Source organism: Epargyreus clarus, unplaced genomic scaffold (genome assembly GCF_041222505.1).
Source record: "Epargyreus clarus isolate Ecla_fem2 unplaced genomic scaffold, WU_Ecla_fem_2.2 ptg000029l, whole genome shotgun sequence".
NCBI classification, from domain to species: domain Eukaryota; kingdom Metazoa; phylum Arthropoda; class Insecta; order Lepidoptera; family Hesperiidae; genus Epargyreus; species Epargyreus clarus.
Window position 1 is genome coordinate 580,394 of NW_027332235.1, and position 21,176 is coordinate 601,569.

At 36.6% G+C, this 21,176-nt stretch overlaps 1 protein-coding gene across 1 annotated transcript in view; it reads left to right on the plus strand.

Annotated features, from left to right (window-relative positions):
• Nucleotides 1-21,176, plus strand: part of ldd (lipid droplet defective) — a 118,378-nt gene that overhangs the window by 73,488 nt on the left and 23,714 nt on the right. Inside the window, exons 17-44 of the mRNA XM_073089572.1 lie at nucleotides 629-759; nucleotides 1,491-1,679; nucleotides 2,054-2,259; nucleotides 2,669-2,904; nucleotides 3,591-3,721; nucleotides 4,001-4,189; nucleotides 4,593-5,356; nucleotides 5,824-6,073; nucleotides 6,794-6,973; nucleotides 7,513-7,772; nucleotides 8,216-8,384; nucleotides 8,801-8,967; nucleotides 9,501-9,753; nucleotides 9,863-10,000; nucleotides 10,545-10,756; nucleotides 11,217-11,350; nucleotides 11,707-11,837; nucleotides 12,353-12,571; nucleotides 12,998-13,202; nucleotides 13,814-13,954; nucleotides 14,491-14,630; nucleotides 15,060-15,281; nucleotides 15,794-15,929; nucleotides 16,490-16,598; nucleotides 17,292-17,504; nucleotides 17,986-18,106; nucleotides 19,018-19,208; nucleotides 19,621-19,759. Coding sequence (XP_072945673.1) covers nucleotides 629-759; nucleotides 1,491-1,679; nucleotides 2,054-2,259; nucleotides 2,669-2,904; nucleotides 3,591-3,721; nucleotides 4,001-4,189; nucleotides 4,593-5,356; nucleotides 5,824-6,073; nucleotides 6,794-6,973; nucleotides 7,513-7,772; nucleotides 8,216-8,384; nucleotides 8,801-8,967; nucleotides 9,501-9,753; nucleotides 9,863-10,000; nucleotides 10,545-10,756; nucleotides 11,217-11,350; nucleotides 11,707-11,837; nucleotides 12,353-12,571; nucleotides 12,998-13,202; nucleotides 13,814-13,954; nucleotides 14,491-14,630; nucleotides 15,060-15,281; nucleotides 15,794-15,929; nucleotides 16,490-16,598; nucleotides 17,292-17,504; nucleotides 17,986-18,106; nucleotides 19,018-19,208; nucleotides 19,621-19,759 — 5,576 coding nt within the window. The remainder of the gene's footprint in view (nucleotides 1-628; nucleotides 760-1,490; nucleotides 1,680-2,053; nucleotides 2,260-2,668; nucleotides 2,905-3,590; nucleotides 3,722-4,000; nucleotides 4,190-4,592; nucleotides 5,357-5,823; nucleotides 6,074-6,793; nucleotides 6,974-7,512; nucleotides 7,773-8,215; nucleotides 8,385-8,800; nucleotides 8,968-9,500; nucleotides 9,754-9,862; nucleotides 10,001-10,544; nucleotides 10,757-11,216; nucleotides 11,351-11,706; nucleotides 11,838-12,352; nucleotides 12,572-12,997; nucleotides 13,203-13,813; nucleotides 13,955-14,490; nucleotides 14,631-15,059; nucleotides 15,282-15,793; nucleotides 15,930-16,489; nucleotides 16,599-17,291; nucleotides 17,505-17,985; nucleotides 18,107-19,017; nucleotides 19,209-19,620; nucleotides 19,760-21,176) is intronic.

The following is a 21,176-nucleotide window of genomic DNA, read 5'->3' on the forward strand; positions in this document are numbered from 1 at the left end:
TGAGTTTTCAGGAATTTGGAAATGTATGTACATACTCAGTCTATCAATAAAAGTGAAAGTGTAGCGTAAAACATGCTTCAAAAAGATAAGCATTGTTATGAGAATATTACAAGGTAAACCTTCAGTATTTAACAAAAAAAATTGACTTTTTAAGAATATCTTCAAATTCCGCAAAAGAGTTTTTGAATTCATTTAAACTTCCAGATTAAATTAAGTTAAGATTAAAACTACTTCGCAACAATCCGCTACAAATATGTATGATGGTATATATTTTAAACCATGGTTTAAAATATATACCATCATACATATTTGTAGCGGATTGTTGCGAAGTGGTTTTAATCTTAACTTAATAGCATGGATTTCCGCAAAGTAACGCCTGATACAATTAACTTTCCAGATTAAAGTTTGATTTGTAATATTAGACAGTGATAAAACAAGTTAAAAATGTTTCGTATTAGCCCATTCGATCTTTTTTACCGTGCCTTTGAGATTAAGGGTGTTCAGTTTAAGATAGAAACCTGTTTAACAACGCTACCGCCTCAGTAAAATCACGAAGATTTCAACTAAAGATAATTACAACTTAAGCCTAATCGCAACCATGTAACCTACTAATTTGTTACTATTTCAGCAATATCAAGGAAAGAGAACACATCTTCAGAAGTACCAGCCAGCATCGCGATAGCCATTCGCCAGATATTGCCAAACCTGCCGCAACTCATCGTTGATACTGTCGACGTCATCATTCGAGGAGACACTGATGTAAGTATTTAGAGGAAATATAAATACGAAAATAATTATGATGTAACATTAAAAAGACGCATTGATATTTGATCGAATATTGTATTATTGTTCAGGTGTCAAATATAAGTGTAAATGCTAAGTGTACATTTATTTATTCGTTATCGATGTACATGCCTACAATTGTCTTATATTAAATGTAAATGTGTTTGTATGTTGTTGTATTTTATTTATTACGATATACCAACAGCAAGTAGGTATATCGAAATAAATAAATAGTCGTAAGAATTTTTTTTTGCGGATTGTTGGGTTTCCAATAACATATATCATGATAACAAATAATAATTTTGTTGAATTTTTACTGTTAGCATATCATATGTATATCGAAAATACTGTTTTAATAATAATAAATAACTGCTTCTTATATAACAAAGCAAATCCTCAATAATCTACTTTTTGTAAGATTGGCGAAACCCTTTGAGCAGCTAAACATATAAATTACACAAGTTATTACACAAATATACATAAATTAGGCTAGATTATAATTCATATAAAGTACCTTATTATATGTAGTTATCGCCAAACTACTAGTCCGCTTTGAATTAGTTGCGAGCAGGTGTAGTCATACAATTTTCTATGGCGACGCGATTCATTTCTATGTTCAGAGCGAACTAGCAGTTTTACGCGGACTATACTTTATTACTCATTCGGTATACATGCAGAAAAAATACATAAATGTTGTAATTTTCCAGGTAGAACCGATAATAGAGGTGATGAACGCTGATCCTCCGTGGCCGTGCTCGCACAACCTGTCACACGCGGTGGTCCTCAGCGATAGAGCGCAGGAGGCCCTGACAGGCCTGGAGACCGTCCTCTGTATGGATAGAACATTGCAGGAGGAATGGATCGATTACAATAATAACAAGAATCTTACATTATATGTGAGTTTTAACTTAACACATATTTTTATGAACTTTTCAATTTTATAGAAGAGAATAACCTTTGTATAATAAATCGCATTAAATTTTTAACTGAAAAATGCTATAAGATAATAATTCCAGATTAATCTTATAACAAATGAATTCCAGTAGAAATAATTATTTTCTGACTTGCCTTAGTTTACTGAAAGTAATAATTTTTCAAGAATAATTCCTTCAGAAATGCAACAAAAATCTGTCACTTCTTAGTCATCTGTCAGTTAAAATCACTATCTCTAATTCACTTTTGAGGCAACAAGACAAACTGTATATTGATATTGACTGATCATAGAAATGCACTTTTAACTATTTATTACTAATTTATGATTTTATTCCAGGAATCCCACGAGTGGAACACGACAGCCTTCCCCCCGCACCTGTTCCTCAAGTTCTCTGAAGTATTCACATCGACTGTTATGAACCTGGACGCCCTTAAGGACCTGCTTCAAAGCTTATTTGATTCCTCGGACGGAATATCTTTCGTGTCTAGTGTAGAGTATGCGATCGATTCGTTTAATGTCAGCAACAAAGACGTTATACTAAGGTACGGAAGAAGTAATTGTTTGGACCTTTATGTAAACTATTAAGATTCTTCGCTTCCTATTTTAAATGTATTTTTTTTTAACTGTAGCGACTTTCTGTAACTCGAAAAGAGATGGCGCCACATGTCTCTATGTTATAAATCTAGATAACTATGTACGCCACATAATTCTATTTTTTGTAATCTTAATAACAATATACAAGTTTTAGCAAACTTTGCTCTAAAACGCTTCAAAGATCTTCAAAATCGTTTAGATTATCTCCAGTCAGTAAACACGTTATTATAGTCGCGGGTAGTCCTAACTTTGTAGTGTCAACCTATAGAAATTGCGAAATTTTCAATTTATCTAGGATTATTTTAATTATTTTTACAAAGTACAGATTTTATTTCAATATATTAATTTTATTTCCAGAAATCTATTTTCAAAAATGGACATAGTACTATCGGGTATTAACACAACATCAGTAGACGAGACAGTTCCCCTGAACTCGATATGGCGGAACTACTTCCGATGCAGCTCGGGGCCCTTCCTCGAGGAGTACTGCTGGCGCACCGGCCGCGCGGCCTGGAAACACACCCTGAAGTTCATAGCCGTCACCATGCAGAATATGGCGGCAGATCTGCTCACTTACTTTAAGGAAAATAATGGTAAACCGCAAACTAAAGATACTTAGATAACTTATCTATATAAATAACTATTTATAGTTGATACTTCGGAACTCTGTTGAAGTCTAATCAATACCAAACTCAACGATGGACTACGATTTTCATTAAAGAACGAACCGCACGGCGTTAAAAACGTTTTAGGGCGTGGCTTAGCGGCCTTTCGGCGTACCTTTGTTTGCACGATGCCGCCGAGGTCTATTCGGAAGAGGTCCTACTCTGTAGTACGTTACATAGTTAATTATTGGATTTGGTATTGGAAGAGCAGATTAATTATATTTAAAGATTGTAATTCTTAGCAAGTCCAAAAGAGTCAGTTTAGTACATATGTAGGCCTTACATATGCAAAATAGAAACACATATTTGCCTACTAATATATTTTTGGGTCGCTAAATTTGCCAATTCGCGTGTGGCAAAAAGGATTTAGTTATTCTAACAACATTATATTAATTTCTAAGCAGGCCTAAAGTTAATAAATAGTATTTTCTATCTAGGTAGACTTGCTTGGCCTACCTCTGAGGTGCTTCTATACCCGACCGACCGATAAACTTATTCTTATCTGGGGTTGATTACAGATGTCCACGAACATCAGTTACTTATTAACAGCCACTTACCAGCAGATTAACTACGTGCTCCTATATTATAAAACGTAGCTATGATTTTATTTCCAGAATCCGACAGTAACGTACTCAAGATGTTCGGGTTCACGAGCAACACCGGGCTGTACGCGCTCTATGACAAGTTCCCGGAGTTCATCGGCACCTTACTCAACTCTTATTGGGACCTGGGATTCATGAATCAGGTACAGTGTGTACTTTTAAGTTTCACGCGTCCAGACTTAAAAAAATATAAAAATCTTGACAGTAGCAGATGAATTTTGTAAGACTTGAAAGCTTTAAAATTAAAATAAAATATTACTTAATTTAATTAAAATAAATGAAAATAAAAATTATACTTTATAATTCTTAAAAGTAGCAGACGAATTTTAGTAAAACTATCGGCATTGGCAATATATTTGTTGTATGTTATACAAGACTTCCTTGCAAATTCCAAACTGAAATGATTAAAATAATTTCTTTAGGTCCGCCGAGCTTCTCAAACCCAATTCTGGGACTGTGACGCTGTGCTGGCAGGGCTGAACCCAACCTCAGACAGCCCTATCGACGATACACTAATCCAACGCATTAAGCCCTTCATGTGCCCATCTTTACTATACTGGATCTCGTTACCTAGAGGAGATAATATTCTGCTGGATGTTGTGGCTAAGCCGGTACGTATTGCTATTATTAAAAATAATTGACGATGGTAAATGTAAGTTTTATATTGGAAGAACCTAGGTAAAACGAAACATATCTTATATATAAAATTCTCGTGTCACAATGTTAGTTACCGTACTCCTCCGAAACTGCTTTACCGATTTTCACCAAATTTTATATGCATAGTCAGTAGGTCTGAGAATCGGTTACTATCTATTTTGCATACCCCTAAAGATAAGATTCACCCTTAACATTTTTGTATTTATATGGCAACACAACGTTTGCCGGGTCAGCTAGTGTCCTATAAAAATAAATACTGTACTTCATCTCAGAACTAAATGTATATTATATTTTACATTATAAAAATGTTTCCATGTCTAGTTAAAAATGTATATTGATCATTACGTATTTTTTCAGCAATATTTCTTTTTCACAATACCAGTTGAGAACCTAACAAGTACTTATGAGGACGCATTTGTTAAAACGACTGAACTCGCTAATTTCGTAGCTGAGCTGATGAACAAAACTGTGACCGACCTCCAGGTTGCTAATGAAGATTCCAACTACATAGGGGAAAACGAAAACAAAATTGACAAGATGAGACAAAAATTAGAACAGACTGTTGACAAGATTCTGTCTTTTGAACTGACTGAAGATAGTCCTTCGTACCGTTTGTTCAACGAAGCTAATAAGAAGCAGTTTATAGCGTCTGTCTACCTGACTAGAATAACTGCTATTGTTAACAAATTATCCAATGGTTTAGACAATTTAAAATTAAACCAAACAGATGAATTATCAGAAGAAGAATTAAAAAAAGCAGAAACTGAATTAACAGCAATACAGAAAATCTTTAAAAGAAGACCCACTGAAACAATAGCATTACATTTTGATGCTCTAACAGATGTCCTATGGAGAAACGATGAAAACTATAAACTATCGGATGCAATAACATCAATGTGTAACAATTTGAAGAATAAAGACACGAGTAAAGATATATTAAGTGATACTGAGAGAGTCAAACTACAGATTTGTTCCAAAGAATTTAGTCGGTTATACAAATTGGTACAAAATGTAGTTGATGAAGACTACGACACTACTAGAGCAAGTTTATTAAATCTCGTTCTTATGTTAAGTGATGATAGTCAAAATGTAACGGATATCGTTCAATTCTTTAATGAAAGGTAAGTGAATAAAACCTTTGATGTATTTTCTCAAAAAAAAATCACGTAAGAATAATGCGAATGTGTACAAATATTTTTTGGATTATTTTTTAAAATAAAAACATTAATATAGGAGTAGCAGACGAGCATGCAGTCCACCTGATGGTAAGAGGCTACTCCCGCTAATGGAAGTTTGTAATCAACCCCAGATAGGATTAGATATTACTTCCTGAGGTCTGCCACAGATTAGCCGCCACCCCTGAGGACTAAGCTGGAACGCCTCGGAAAAGTACCCTTACCACACCCTTGAAACCAGAACGCAGCAGCGCTTAACACTGCTGTTATTAGACTGAAACAGGTGTGGCGGTGGTGCCGCCGGAGTTGAATCACAAAGGGTTCTACCAACTTTGATTATTTTAGCTTTAACTAAATAGTTTAGGTTAGTTTTTCAACTTAGATTATAAATTTCCTTGAAATTTTATCCACAGAAAACAAGTAGTAAACGCTCTGAAAACGTCAATCAAATACGCATACGACTTGAGCATACCGGTCTACCTAAAGTACTTACACAGCAACATACAGCAGTACCACATCGTGGTCAGCTTCCTCACGGGCGACGACTGGTGGGCAGATCTGAGGCAGGTGTACAGTGGACCCCATGTCACTAAGTTCATTGATGCTTTGGAGAGGACCTTTGATATCGCTGAGGATGTACTGACGAATCTTGATAAAATACATGTAAGTACTTGCAGATCCGGTGAGGCTTTATTTGGCATTAAGTAGCAAAAGTTATCAATATGAGCTTGCAATTGAATCAAATCTACTTTATTGTGAACAATAGGTAACAATAGATCTTAATTGAATACAAACGTTTCTCTATTTTCCCGCCACAGCATTTTTATCTAGTCATAAATCTACATTGGAGTATGTTTCAAGCCTTCCATTATTCTGGAAGAAAACGTTGATCCGTGAATGAGACATATAAACGGTTGAAGCCAATCATAATTATGTAACCAAAGATTAACTGTCATAGAATCAACTTATCCTGGTGATGTGCTATTTTAGAGTGGAACACATGTTATATATTTTTACACGTGATGTATATTGTCATTCAAAATGTGCACGTCCTCTATGTAGAAGGGAACTTGTTGTATATGGCAATTTAAAATACCATCATACATGTTGTACCAATTGTTGTGAAATAGTTTTTTGGCAAAGAGCGATCTCGCTGTGGGCTAGGTGATCATGGGGAGCGGCCGTGCTCCGACAGTCTCAGCTCGGAACTTTTATATATGCACGATGTTTAAAAAACTTCGAAAGCATGATTCAGAATACTCGTGGCGCCATCTCTTGTCGAATAGTTCCGTTATTCGACAAGAGATGGCGTACACAGTTTCATCCCGACTTTCATGTTAACCAAGTTACGTTCTTCATCCACCAATTGGTTTCATCCTCCAGTTGGTGCGTCTCCTGCGCGACATGAACACGAACAGCACGGAGGCGTTCTGCCGCGACAACGTCACGCTCAGCGACTACGCGCCCGACGGCACCGGCCTGCTGTCGGCCCTCAAGCAACAAGCCTGCGACAAGAAGCTTGAGATCGTGGGGGAGATACCGCCGCTGTTGTTTGCTTCACAGGTACGCAGTAAGAGCGTTTGTCCACCACCGCCGTCACGATGCTCGGATGACGGACGTGCGGTGAACACGCGACTACAGTAAATGTATGTGTATGACGACAGCGGTGGACAAACGCTCTTATGACTTGTGTGAATTGGTTCAAGGATACTTGCTATTGATCATCGTCATACATATTTTCTTGTTAGGAATTAGTCCAGGTTTTTCGTCGCCATATTATAGATAAAATTCTCAGATTAACTAAACGAACTTGCTGCTATAGTATTTAGATAAATATGATCTGTATATTTTTAATTATTATTAAATTTTAAATAATTATTTAATGCTAAGTCAAGTTTAGAGACATAGTAATTGATGCCAAAAACTTCTTAGTAAGTTTTTGGCTCAAGAATAATCTTTGTAAATTAATATTGTATTTCATATAATAACTAAATAAACAGTTGAATTCGACTCAGATACACCTCAGAGACCACCTACTCTTATTGAACCCTATAATGTACACAAACTGATTTTTTTTGACTAATCCGTCGACACTTTATCAGGGTTACGTGAACGAACTGAAACTATCCGATGACGTCGACTACGCAGCCATATACTCCGATGTAACTAAAACCGAGACCAAATTACTACAAATAAGGACCGGACCTAAAAACCCGATGCGGCCCAGCTGGATAACTGACGAGAAGATCGCGCACTTTAGGGCCACAGCCCTTAATCTGCTCTCCAAAGAAACGTTGACGAAGATATCTTTTGGTGTGTTGAGTAATATGGTGGATGCTGGGACGATCTATCTGAACAATAGGTTAGTAGCCTATTCTCGTTTATGTCGGACATATTGAGATAATCGTGATATATTGATACGAATACATACATGTTTTTTTTTGTTTTATTCTATCTGAACGATGTAATAAGGTAAGACTTTCAGTCAATACATTGTACGTGACATGCACTTTCCAACTTCCTTTATCGTGTAGCTCTCATACTTTACTGATCAAAATATTATGATGTTACATTCTTGAAAGTCTTTTGTCTCGATAATGGTTTTTAAAAGTCAGTTACTGAACTCTCTGACCGAAAAAAAAGTAATATAAGTTCATCAAAGGAAGTTATTTTATGTAGAAAATGTATTTGTATCTTTAATATTAATTACATTTCCCTACTTTTGTAATAGCGCCTTATTTAAACTTCATCATAGTTCTTGACAAATTCCATCAATTAAATAACTTTAAGATATATTTATTTCAGTCAATGCACCCTTTGCTCTCAATTTACAACCTGGTTCAAACAAATCAACCTACAGTTGTACAAGAAGCAGGAGTACGACAATCTGCTGTGCCACATGGACCAGATGACGTTGGAGGAGATCCACCTCTCCCTGAAGAATGACTTCCACTGGGACATGGCTCTTAGTGAAGTAGGTTTTACATATCTTGTAATCTTAAGTAAAAATTGAAATAATCTTTTAATGTAGTGACTGAGGTTTGAAACCCTTGTAACCAACCTGTTATTTTTCGAATTTATGTGCGTCTTACAAATTAATCATCACTTGCTTAAAGGAAAAGTAAAATCTAACAGAGCTTAAAAATTCGCAAAGGACTCTAAAGTCTACTAGCATGTTTGATGGCATGGCTCATTGCCAATGTAATACATAACTAATTTGAATTATTTTCTTCCAACTATTCGTAACTTGCTTGCTTAAAAATGTTAGAATGCATAAATTAATATATAAGTTATTAGTTAATGATATTTATTAGTTACATCAAAATTGTTTAGTTTTGTGTGGGTTTCTTCTCCATGTGCTTTTATCTATATTTCTCATGTTATTTACAGCTCATTTCAACTCGCAACTACACCAAGTACGAGCTGAACAAGTCGATGAATGAGTTCCTGGAGCTGGTGAAGCTGCACCTGCTGGATGACGTCACCAGCGACTCCAGCAAGATTGCGCAGTGCTTGAACAGCAATGTTACGGCTAATGTTATGGGGAATGTCACCTTGTGAGTTTATTTGTGAATGATGAATGAATGAACGATGTTGCAGCTGCCTTTCATTAATCGAATCAAATCATTTTTTTTAATTCAAAATAGGTTCTTTACAGAGCACTTTTTGAATGTTAATACAACTACCACCACTTAATTACGGAGAAGAAGCGTCAAAAGAAACTCTATAACACGCATCTTTTAACATCAGAATCATTAACATCAGAAATATTATTTTTATAATATAGGCATTTAAAGGACGCATTATGTTATAATATAAGGAATATCTAGTTCATGTAATTTAAAATAAGTGAGAATTATCATCTCCATTAAAACACGTTCACATTAAGATGTTTTAAAACTTTTGGATATCGTCTACCTCTACAAAATGTTAGGACGAAATTGATTACTTTTGGTAAGAAAATTTAGTTTGAAAGTTACTACTATTTTATGTTATTATTTTAGCGTACTTATTCGCCGGCAAATGCAACTATAAATGTCATATAACATTTTTAATTGTCATTTATGATTTTTTTACAAATTTCTTACAGATTTTTACAAGTACTCACACGCACTATACGTTTACTCCGTGCGGAGCTACCACATCTCCAGGAAGTACCCGGCATCAAGGACTTGAAGTATTTCAAGGAGCTACTCTCGACAATCGCACACAACTTGGACGTAGAAGCAACCCTGAAGGACTACGTGATGGAAACGAATGACCTCTCTAAAGATATTATGAAGATTGTCGGAGATAAGAGCATGGTTGAAGATATTGAAAATGCCAAAGTTAATTTGAGAAAGGTCAGTGTATAATCTAAGGAACATCCTCTGATGTTCCTTAGATTATCGTAGAATCAAGTTAGAAGGTAAGTAGATAAGAAAATAAGGATAATTTGATGATTTTTTTTAGGTGAGAGACCTGAAACCTACCAATGACCATTTGAAGTTAAAGCGATTCAATTGGACTGAAATATGTCAGAGCTACAACTGTGCCGATATCATGACGACAGTTCATCAAAACATTAACCAAACATTAGTCGGAGAAGATGTAAGTAACTTACAGAATGGCTTTATTTTAATATGAACGACTAACAGATAACTCCTCTTATTATAAAGATATTCAACTAAATACAGCTAAATAGACTTGACCTGGGTAGGGAAAAATGCCTTTTACGATATTACTAATCGGTAGTACCTTTCATAAATGTCAGCTATCAATTTATTCGGAATGGCGTTGAGGGGAAGAATCATGAAAGTTTTTTTATGAAAATTTTCACAATGTATACTGTATTTGTGTCAGAATGTCTGCTGTATTGTAAAGGAATGCGTGTTGTATGTATAACTGAGTAAATGAATGTTATTAACTTTTAAGTTCATTTTTTTATTTTAGTAATATTTTTTTTATGATTAAGTAGTTTAATTTTTTTTTTTAATTAGTGTAAATGGGTAAAATGCCGTTCTAATAAATTAAATAAATAATAATTGCATCTCTTAGTATTATTAAGTACAACTTTGAATTCAAAAAGCAATTCATAAACGCTTTCTTTTACAAATAAATTCATTCATTCATTCGATCATTCAATATTTTCCAGCTGCCAAAACTCCAAGGCGAGAAGTTCTGGCAGTTCAACTTCATCTCCGAGCTATTGGCACACGAAGAGCGCCTGCTTGGTGACGCGGCTCGGATCCTGGGCGTGGTGTCCCGCGCGGACCTGGGCGGCGTGGTCCGCGGACAGCTGGCTCCACTGCTAAACTTGGCTATGCAGCTGCTGATGGATGAGTCGCTGGATAGTATTGTATATAGGTCAGTGGTGGTTTTCACATAAAAATATGCTAGTGAAAGTTTTGACTAAGACCTTTGTAAAGAAGAACCTAAGACCAGAATAGAAATTTTAATTTGTTATTTTGATATCTTATATCAAATGTAAAGTTATGTCTACTTGCTTTTTCTGGTATAAATCTTCATATTCATGAGTAATACTGTAATATTTGTTGGCGCCAAAGTGAAAACAATATATGAAGTGGTTCTACCTAAATTCAATTATAAATACCTTACTACTCATGAGGACTAAAGATAGATTACCATCTTAGTAGGATATTCGGAAATCACCTGGCATCCAACTTCAAAGAAAGCTACAGAACTGTTTTATGCTATACATAGATATTGTAGTGGTAACTCATATTTTGACTTATGATTTAGTTCGACATATTAGTTCTATGTACCAAATTTTAGATACTTAATCTTGGAAACCTTTTCCTTCCAGTTTACGTGGAATTTTGCACCAGTTGCGGCCAGTTCTAGCAGGAACGCCTCTGGAGTATGACGTGGAGGCTCTGGCGTCTGGCCTGATCATTTTCAGACAATACAAGAATTACTTGCTAGAAGAGGATCTTAAGGGTACGTATGGTCACCAAAAAATATATGTAGCATTCGAGATGCAACCCAGAATGCGAGCCTTATCTCATTACATTGTTCGATCTTTGTATAGGTGACTCTGTGCGTATGTGTATATCGTGTGTATATGTGCGTGTTTGTGTTTCTTGAGATTGTGTTAATTTTACAAGAAATAAATTTTAAATCATACATAATTTTCATATTAACTGTCTGAGCTCTTTTAAACTTATATACTTACAACATGTAACCAAAGACACAAAGCAATAGGTATAAATAATTCATTGGCATTCAAATCCCATTAATATTAAATTCATAATAAACTTTTTAATGTATTTTAATATGTTCAATAATATTTCCAGTGGAGGTATCCCAGCTGTTCCCTTACCCGGAGCGCCTCGAAGCCGCACTGACGGAGCTGGGCATCAACAACACCAACTTCTGGTCCATCGCCGCGCCGCGCATACACGCCGGACAGATCGTGCTTACACCTGTAAGTTCACAAAAACTTACGATCTATATTATAGATAGTTCTAGAGCTGTTCATATTAAAATAGCTAACCATTTTACTAACGGTTCTGGTGGTGATTCGTTTATGAATACCATAATCCAATATATTTTTAGATTTAGAGATTTAAAGATTATTCAGAACTGTTAAAATGCATTTACCATTGGTAATTGCTGCTGTACTGTTAGATTCTGCATAACTCTCTATATACAAATGTTTTCATCTGTGCAAGAGCCTTCGCCTAAGTAATTGTCTAAGTGTTAGGATTACCTAACTTGCGCTTGAGCGGTCCTGCGTCATCTCAATCAGTAGTTTTCAACCGTCTTCTTCAGGTCATAAGACTACTTAGAAGACGTCGTGTACCCCTTTAATGTTATGATCTCTAATCTAGAACTTCACCATTATATCAACAATTCACATACCCGTACGTCTTAACTTAATCATGACATGAATATACATTTCAACAGACACTAAACCATTAAAATATCTTCCAACCCCAGATCTTCGCCCCAAAAGACGGCATCTACCACATAGAGAGCTTCGTGTGCCAGCTGGACGCCATGTCTACCGTCCTGGTGCCCGGCAACGTGGACGTGGTCACCCTGGACGATATCTACGGCGCGGTGGCGGAACAGTTCTGCGGGATGCCCGACCACCAGGCGAAGGAGATGCTGCCCGTGTTGGCGCAGAATATTAATATTAGCTTGATTTTGGATAAGGTTTGTGGGATTTTATGCTAAGTTACGCCCGATGTACGAGCATATTTGATAAAATGGGAATTGAAAATGATATTTGTTATATAAGTGTTGCAATCGAAATGAGTTTTAAAGTTACGCTAGTTCTTATTCTTAATTAAAATATACTGAAATTTATTTATCTAAAATTTGAATTTAAATTTAGTGTTGACACATCAATGAAAGGAATCAATTCAAGGAAATAGGTCCGCTACCTTTCTTCTCATAAATATAGTAGGACGCTACTAAGGAATTATTTCCAATGTTAATATTTATAACCAGCTAAGAGAGGATGGTCTCATACACATTCAATTTTAAGAAAAAGCCCTTAGTAAAAAGCATAGACAACAAAAATAAAAATACATATGTCCTCTAAACATACTTCTTAATTCTCTATTTCATATTTCTCAGGTCAAAAATACAGTGTTAGCGCAGCTCTTCGACGCGTCAAACCTCACTCAGCCCGAAGGCGACAGAGTACTGAACAGTTTCTCTGACATGGCGGAGCTGCTGCCGACCATGCAGGAGAACTTCAGCAGCTTAACCGAGTCGCTCGCTGACGAACCTCTGCTCAGGAACTTTAGGAATAGCAGCTCTGTCAACACGTTTATTACTTGTAAGTTTGAATACATCATCCTCATGCTTTTTCTCGATCAGTTAGCAGTTTGGTTTATACCAATTTGTTTTTTTTTCTATTTATTTTTAAATACATATCGTATTAGAATATATTTTGATGGTACTTACTTTGGCAGTGAAAGAAAATTTCAAAACGTATGGATTTTCCAAACGTGTGTAAAGTAAAGTACATTGCACATAATAATAAACTAGACCAGCATGATGGACTAGATCCTTAATCACTCTTATTTCGACAATTGTTTCCAAGGGAAAGACAACTGACACGGCGCCATATGTTTCTGAATCACGTTGTTGGGAAATGGCCACAGGAGAACGAGAAAATAAACTATGAAATATAATAAAATGAAATTCACTCCAAAAAGATACTTTTTATTATATCGAATCATTGACAGAATGACAAATCAGAAGAAGTAAAATATATGTTTTTCAGCTGCCAGCTTTATCATATATAACCTACTTGAATATTATACATTATAAGAGGCTTGAGTTTTTGCTATATTCCAACACACGTTATCGAAGTCGTCTCATCTTGCATAAATACAAGCTCATCCAACATTTTATAATAATGCTTCCCCAATTTATTTCCTTCAGCGCCTAACTTCATGGCGGAGACGGGCAGGATGCTGTGCGGGCGGCCCTTCCACATGGACGTGAGCCGCTACTACAAGGTCATCTCCAGCTCGCAGGACATGTCCTCGGAGCCTGATCAGGAACAGCTTGACGTCTTACCAAGTGAGTGTCATACAATTGTCCCATTGTGGCAAATTCTCGCTACTCGTCAAGAGACGGCGCTATAAGTTTCTGAATCACGCTATCGAAGTTTTAATAACATCTTATACATATACATTACATACATATACAAGCTCCGACTTGAGACTAACGGAGTACGGCCGCTCCCCGCGCATGATCTCCTGCCCACAAGTAGATGTCCCTTTGCCAAAACTCAAATTAAACTTCAATGTATGCTCAGGGCTAATTTCTTGTATTAAAATATTAGATGACGTCAGCAAGGTACAAAGTATTAGGTATATTCAGTACACTTTATTATGCTAATTGTTACTAGATATTGTTTCACTTGAATGATTTACGATTTTTTTTTTAAAAATTTGATCAATGTTGATATTGCACTAGATAGTATATTTCCTTTACAAATCAATCACTTTAATCTACAACAATATATGAATTATGTGAATATACAACTGTATTCTAATGACTGGCTGGCTCCTGGCTTGGTCACCAAGATTTAACTAACTTTGTCGTATTTCTAGCCGATTTCTGCCGATCTCTTTACAAGGAGATAGTGCGCATGAAAGGTGGTAAGATCGTGTGGAGCTTCGCCAAGCCGCTCATCATAGGCAAGATACTGTACACGCCAGACACTCCAGCTGTACGGACAATTATCCAAAAAGTAAGTTGGATTTCATGAAAACAGGTAAACAGGAAATGGTAATATGGATTATTTTCTAAATTCAGTGTTTTTTGATCCAAAAACAATCCAAGATCATGGTATATTTACAGATCCTTGGGGTTTTTTAGATACAATAAGCTCATTTCTTAATACTCTTTTTTAGGGTGCTATACCCAAAGGGTAAAAATGAAATTCTAGTACTAAGCCTCGGCGACCTACGGCTGCTATGATTACAAATGCTAAAAATAAAGTTAAGTTGGAGTTCTAATGCGACTTTTCCATAAAAACAGTAAATCTCGAAAATTTGTTAATCAATTAGTTTCATATTAGTACCATTTCATTGCATCACAGGTACTGTTAGTAGGAATGTACTCACTTTCTCGACTTTAAGCCCATCCAGTATTTTAAAAATATTCTTGTCATTGCTAGGCAAACAGCACCTTCTCACCCATGGTGAAGCTAACAAGCCTGATCCACTCCTTCGCGAATGCGTTCTCCTCACTGGAGAGTCTCCGGGATCACCGGGAGGGTATGAGTGCGTTCGCGAGCCTCCTGTCTACGCCGGGCTCGTTCAGAGATAGTATAATGGGGGGCGCACAGCTCGGAGATATAGATGTCGAAGAAATGATGGAAGGGTTGGAAGATATTGAGGTTAGTGATTGAGGCTTTGACTTTGTAAATTAACTTTCAATCCTAGGTTCGATATAAATGTAAGTTCATTTGTACCTAGGTAGGTAGATTACATAGTAACCTACTGTACAATGCTAGCCTAGCTATACTAGCTATAACATATAAAATAATTATACGAATTCACTGTTTTAATTATAAAATAAATATACGAATTATTTTATATGTTGTAGCAGAAATAAATATATACGAATTAGTTTGACAAATATATTGTTAAATTAAGTATTATGTTTATATTTGTAATTTCTAATAAACCGTATGATTAACTTGTGAAAACTAATCATGTAAGTAAATTAAATTTTATGTTATAAATTTTTACCTTTACCTTTACTGAAAGAAGATTTACAGAAGTATGATATAACATGCGATTTATTTCTGAAAAAATGTAATATATCAATGGTGAAGCTCCCAGTGAATACCAGAGGAATAAATTTAGAGTTTATTTTAGACCGAAATGAGTAATGATAATATTTCAGGGTTACAAAAACGTGGTGACAAAAGCATCGGATCTCTTACACTGCATCAACATGAATAGATTCCAATCTGTGAAGGACGAGGACGAGCTCAAACTAGAGGCAGGTCGTTTGACGAGGGTTAATGAATTCTCCGCTGGTAAGAATCACTTTACAATTTACATTTACACTTCTATCTGTAGAAAACTATACCTAAAGACCACATCTAAATCATTCTAGCGGTAATGTAGGATCTTTAAGTAATTGTAGACGGAGAGCCCAACCTCCAAAATAAAATCTAAAGAAAGAGAGACGATTTTATTAACACACAAAAAATACTAAGATGGTAGAACCCTTTGTTGCCCGCCACACCTAATTTTTCCTAATATCAGCAGTGTTAAGCGCTGCTGTGTTCTAGTTTGAAAAATGTGGTAATATAGGGTTTGAAATAAAAACATACTTTTCTGAGGAATTTCAGCTTAGTTCTGAACCGAACTTTTGTAGAAATCTAATCTTATCTGTGGTTGATTTCTAAAGGCGGCAGTAGCCACTTACAATCAGGTGGACTACACTTGTAAGAGTAGCTCTTCTGCCACTCCTATATTATAAAGAGTTAGAGTTAGTAAAGTTATGAATATGATGGCTGCAAATTATAAAGCGAATCAATCGATTGAACGATTGCACGTTTAAACACCGTTATAAAAAAATAAATTGTTCCAGGTGTGGTGTTCCTTAACATGGAAGAAGACGGCGAGATTCCAGAGAACATCGAGTATAAAATCAGAATGGACATCGAGAACGCGCCCACGACCAAAAGATTGAGAAACTAGTACGTATCGCAATAAACGACGAGGCTCAATTTTCTTTAAGACCTCGTTAACTGATGGTTTGAAGTACAAAGTACAAAAGGCAGAGATAGCCTAGTGGTGGTGGTAGAAACTTGGTCTCTCGATCGAGGGGTCCGAAGTTCAAATCCCACCTCTAATTTTCGAAATTATGTGCGTATTAGAAATTAAGTATCACTTGCTAAAACGGTGTGAAGGAAAACATCGTGAGGAAACCTGCATACCTGAGATACTTATAAAAAAAAACTCAAAGGTATGTGGAGTCTACCAATACGCACTTGGCCAGCGCGGTGGACTATGGCCTTATCCTTCTCATTCTGAAAGGAGACCCGTGCCCAGCTGTGGGACAGTAGTGGGTTGATGATGATGAACTGATGGTTTAAAAAATAATAATAATTCGCAGAATTTTTTTGAATCATTTCTTTATACAACTGTCATGTTTAAGCGATTATAACCCTGTTCACACGAAGTCCTAATCCACAAATGCCAAAATTGTATTAATTTAAAAATCCCAAACATCGTACATAAATGTATCATACATAAAATTAGAGAAGCAAGCTTAATTCGCAAGATGTATTAAATAAAAATCTAAGTGATTTTAATTTTATTTATTGATGCTGAATAAACATCGTCTTTCCTGCCTACACATTTGCCTAGAATAGACTTGTTCTTTCCAGTTTGTGGATACCAGGCCCTGAGGCGAGTTTCCTCGAAGACATGAGATACTTCCGCGGTTTCGTACAGATACAAGACATCATAGACAAAGCGATCATAGAGCTGTCGCTAGATGATTCTAGAAGGATACAGAAGAGAGAGGCTCCAGAAGAGAAGGACTGGGAGTGGGCGGTGTACACGCAGCAGATACCGTATCCTTGTTATAGAAAGGACTTGTAAGTTTTATTTTAATCTGAACTTTCTTTCTGTATGTGTAAACCCTACCTTCTCAAGCCCCCATCCATCCCAAAGGTTCTCTGGAAAAAATCGCTTCTAATCCTTACGACCGCCTTTTTAAAGTAGTTGTAGAATAAATATTGCTTTTTGCGCATAACCACAATCCAATCCCGTGGATCCTATACTAGCACAATTTTGATCCAAAGTACATTTCTAATTTATTTCAAATCCCTTAATCTTAGCCCTTATTCTAAGAAAAGACTTACGCCCAAAATTAGAATGATATCGGTGGATGAGAAAAAGATGTCAATAGGAAACCATAACCCTTAATAATTGAAACTAATTTTCACTCTCCATAAATTCTCAATTTTCACAATACAGCTCTTTAACAACTTCTAATTATTCGTAGTAGTACGAGTATAGTACTTGTATCAATGTGACTTATTTGTAACGTGTGTTTACAACTGTAATATCTTCTAGTTTCCAAACGACGTTATACGAGACCCAGTCGTTGATGGTCGCGTTCTTCTTCTCCATGCTGTTCACCGTCACGTCGGCCGTCAGGTTCATAGTGGCTGACAAGGAATCTGGGAACACTACGGTAAGTACACTTACATGCTATCAATGCCGTTGGAGATGTTGTTGATTGAATTTAAATGTATCTATGATTGTGATTTTGCAAAGATACTATCTGCTGAAGGTTTTAGGATAAGAGTATGGAGATGCGGGTATGCGTGGTGAAAATGTTTTAGTTAGTGTGCAAGAAGGGCTAAGTGGAATGCTGCACAAGTCCGTATGATAAAAAAATAGTTTAGAAACTAAAAACCACGCTAAAATCGCACAAGGAACATCGTTAAACCTGATTCCTGTCGATCCTGATGAGGTGAATCGGATAAAATTATTAAAATCTTGTATTAAAAATATTTTTTTTTAATTAATCGGACCGTTCAGAGTGGGTAAAATTCGAGTTCAAACATTCCGTTACATACAAACATACATAGATACAACCCAAGCTAAGAGTAGCGTGTTAAAAACAGTTTATTGAGCAAGCACTAGAAACTTAGGGTCCTTAACATGCACTAACACTGGTTAGTAACGATGGTTAGCCGACTGTCGAAGGGGCGCAGCGGCCGCGGGCTGGAGGGGCGCGCGGCGGAGGGGGCCGGCCGCGGGGTGCACTGCGTACGCCCATCACGCACAAGTGTCCCGGATTCGAATCCTGGGTGTGTTACTGATGTGTGTGTCTGTACTAGTGTGGGGCTGTGAATGTATGTAAATGTAGTGTGTTTGCGGTGATTGAACTTTACTAAATACACATAAATTATTTTATATTATATGAGTGATGGTCTAAGCTATTCTCAGTCTGCGACCAACTATTAGACCATAATAGGTTAATGATGATGATTAAAAAACTGACCAACTTGACCTTATATTCTTTTTCATAATCAAACGAGTGTCTAGACTGTTTTACAGCGTTATTAGGTATAATATTGAATGACTGTAATTCCACAGCTGATGGCGATAATGGGCGTGAAGCTTCGCCACCACACGCTGTCGTGGTTCCTGGCGTCGTCGCTGGAGATGGCGGGCACGGTGGCGGCCATGACCGCGGTGCTGTGCGCCGGCCGCGTGCTGCCGCGCACCGACCCCTCGCTCGTGCTCGCGCTGCTGCTGCTGTACGGCTTCTCCGTCGTCACCTTCTGGTGAGTGGAGGTGACAGATCAGCTGCCACCACATGCTGGCTCTGGGCGTCGTAGCTCGACATGGCGTCAAGAGGTGGCGCCACGAGTAGTCTGAATCACGACATCGCATTTTTCTAAACATCTCGTACATGTGTAAGTTCTAAATTGAAACAAGGAGGCATAACTACCCAGGCAGGTGATCCACCGGCCAGGTGTATTAGGAAATCTTCCTTTGCCAAATGGCAAAATTCTGGTGATAGGAAGTAGTTATTTTGTAAAGTGGTAAGTCTTTGTAATCCATGACGTGTATGACTGATCTAGGACTTCCATCCTATTTTAAATTGATTTCATGTTTTTGGGTAACAGTGGCCGCTTACCATCATGTAGAGAACATACCACTACTTTATTATAAAAAGTACAATATTTGTTTTAGCTACATGATGTCAAAAATGTTCAACGTAGCGAGCTTCGCCGCGGTATGTACAGGGCTGGGCGTCCTCACCACCTACATGCCCTTCATCCTCATCCTCTCCTTGGAAGGGGTGCTACTAAGCCCCATTAAAATATTTGTGGTGAGTTTATTTCCAAAATTCTTATGTTAATCTTAAAGACTCTTTATAGCGTTCAAAATGTATCTATATTGTTCAGTTTGATGCTGATGTGTGATTTCATACGCAGAAGAGCTTAGAGCTGAAAATATATAATTAGAGGTGTCGTCAGGTATCTGGTTTTGGCATTAGGACGTCTATTTGGCTAAGAACTAACAACATGGTCTCTTGTACTAGTATACTCTACGATTATATGACAATTAGTCCAATTAACATTAATAAATAACCATTGTTATCATTGTTAAAGACGTATAAAATCATTCTGCATCATATATCCTTTATTTCGGTGTACCCTGAAAATCAGCGCCTTGGTTGCACTACCATGGCATGGGCTGAGGGTAGTCCGTTTTACGGTTTATTATGTCGCAGCGTGGTACCCTCCTTATTTTTTAATATTGTAAGAACTCGTTTTTTTATGTTTATGTTTTGTTTTGATTCTTGTTTTTTTAGTCATGTGTGTGCTGCTATGTATTCCGTGAATAAAAAATTTATTATTATTATTCAAATCAAATCAAATCAAATCAAATCAAAATTTTTTATTCAAAATAGGTTCTTTACAGATCACTTTTTGAATGTCAAAGCAACTACCACCACTTCACAAGGTGTTTCGTTATGGAGAAGAAGCGGCGAAAGAAACTCCATAACACACACCTTTTAAAAAAAATGTTTTTGACAATGTTAACTTAACGTAATGGTACATGTGGAGCTGGAGCTAATTCAGACCACACCGTTTTGTCAGTCAAATAATCACTTACTTTATAGTACGCTTTTTTACATAGCGTTAGTTTAACGACATGTTTAAACTTTTTTCTGTGAGATTCAAAATGTGGTCGGGTATTTTATTGTAGTAGCGAATACAGTTGCCCACGAAAGATCTAGCCACATTACATAATCTACGTTTAGGAATTACTAATTTATTTCTATTTCTGGTATTAAAGTTATGGTGGTTACTATTTTTTTCAAACATATCAGTGTGTTTTCTTACATACATAATATTTTCATAAATGTATTGACTATGCACCGTCAATATATTAATAGTGGGAAACAGTTCTCTTAGGGACTCACCACGCCGCAGACTATATATTGACCTTATTGCTCTTTTTTGAATAGTAAATATAGAGTCTATGTCAGCAGCACTGCCCCACAGTAGAATGCCATAAGACATAATGCTGTGAAAGTAACTGAAATAGACAAGTCTGGCAGTGGGTATGTCTGTTAACTGTCTAATTCTTCTGACTGCAAAAGCTGCAGTACTAAGTCTGCTGGACAAAGCAGAGATGTGGGGACCCCACTGGAGTTTAGAATCAATGGTAATCCCCAAGAAAACAGTTTCATTGACGAATTGCAAAGTCTCACCATTTAGAGCGACATTCATCCCCGT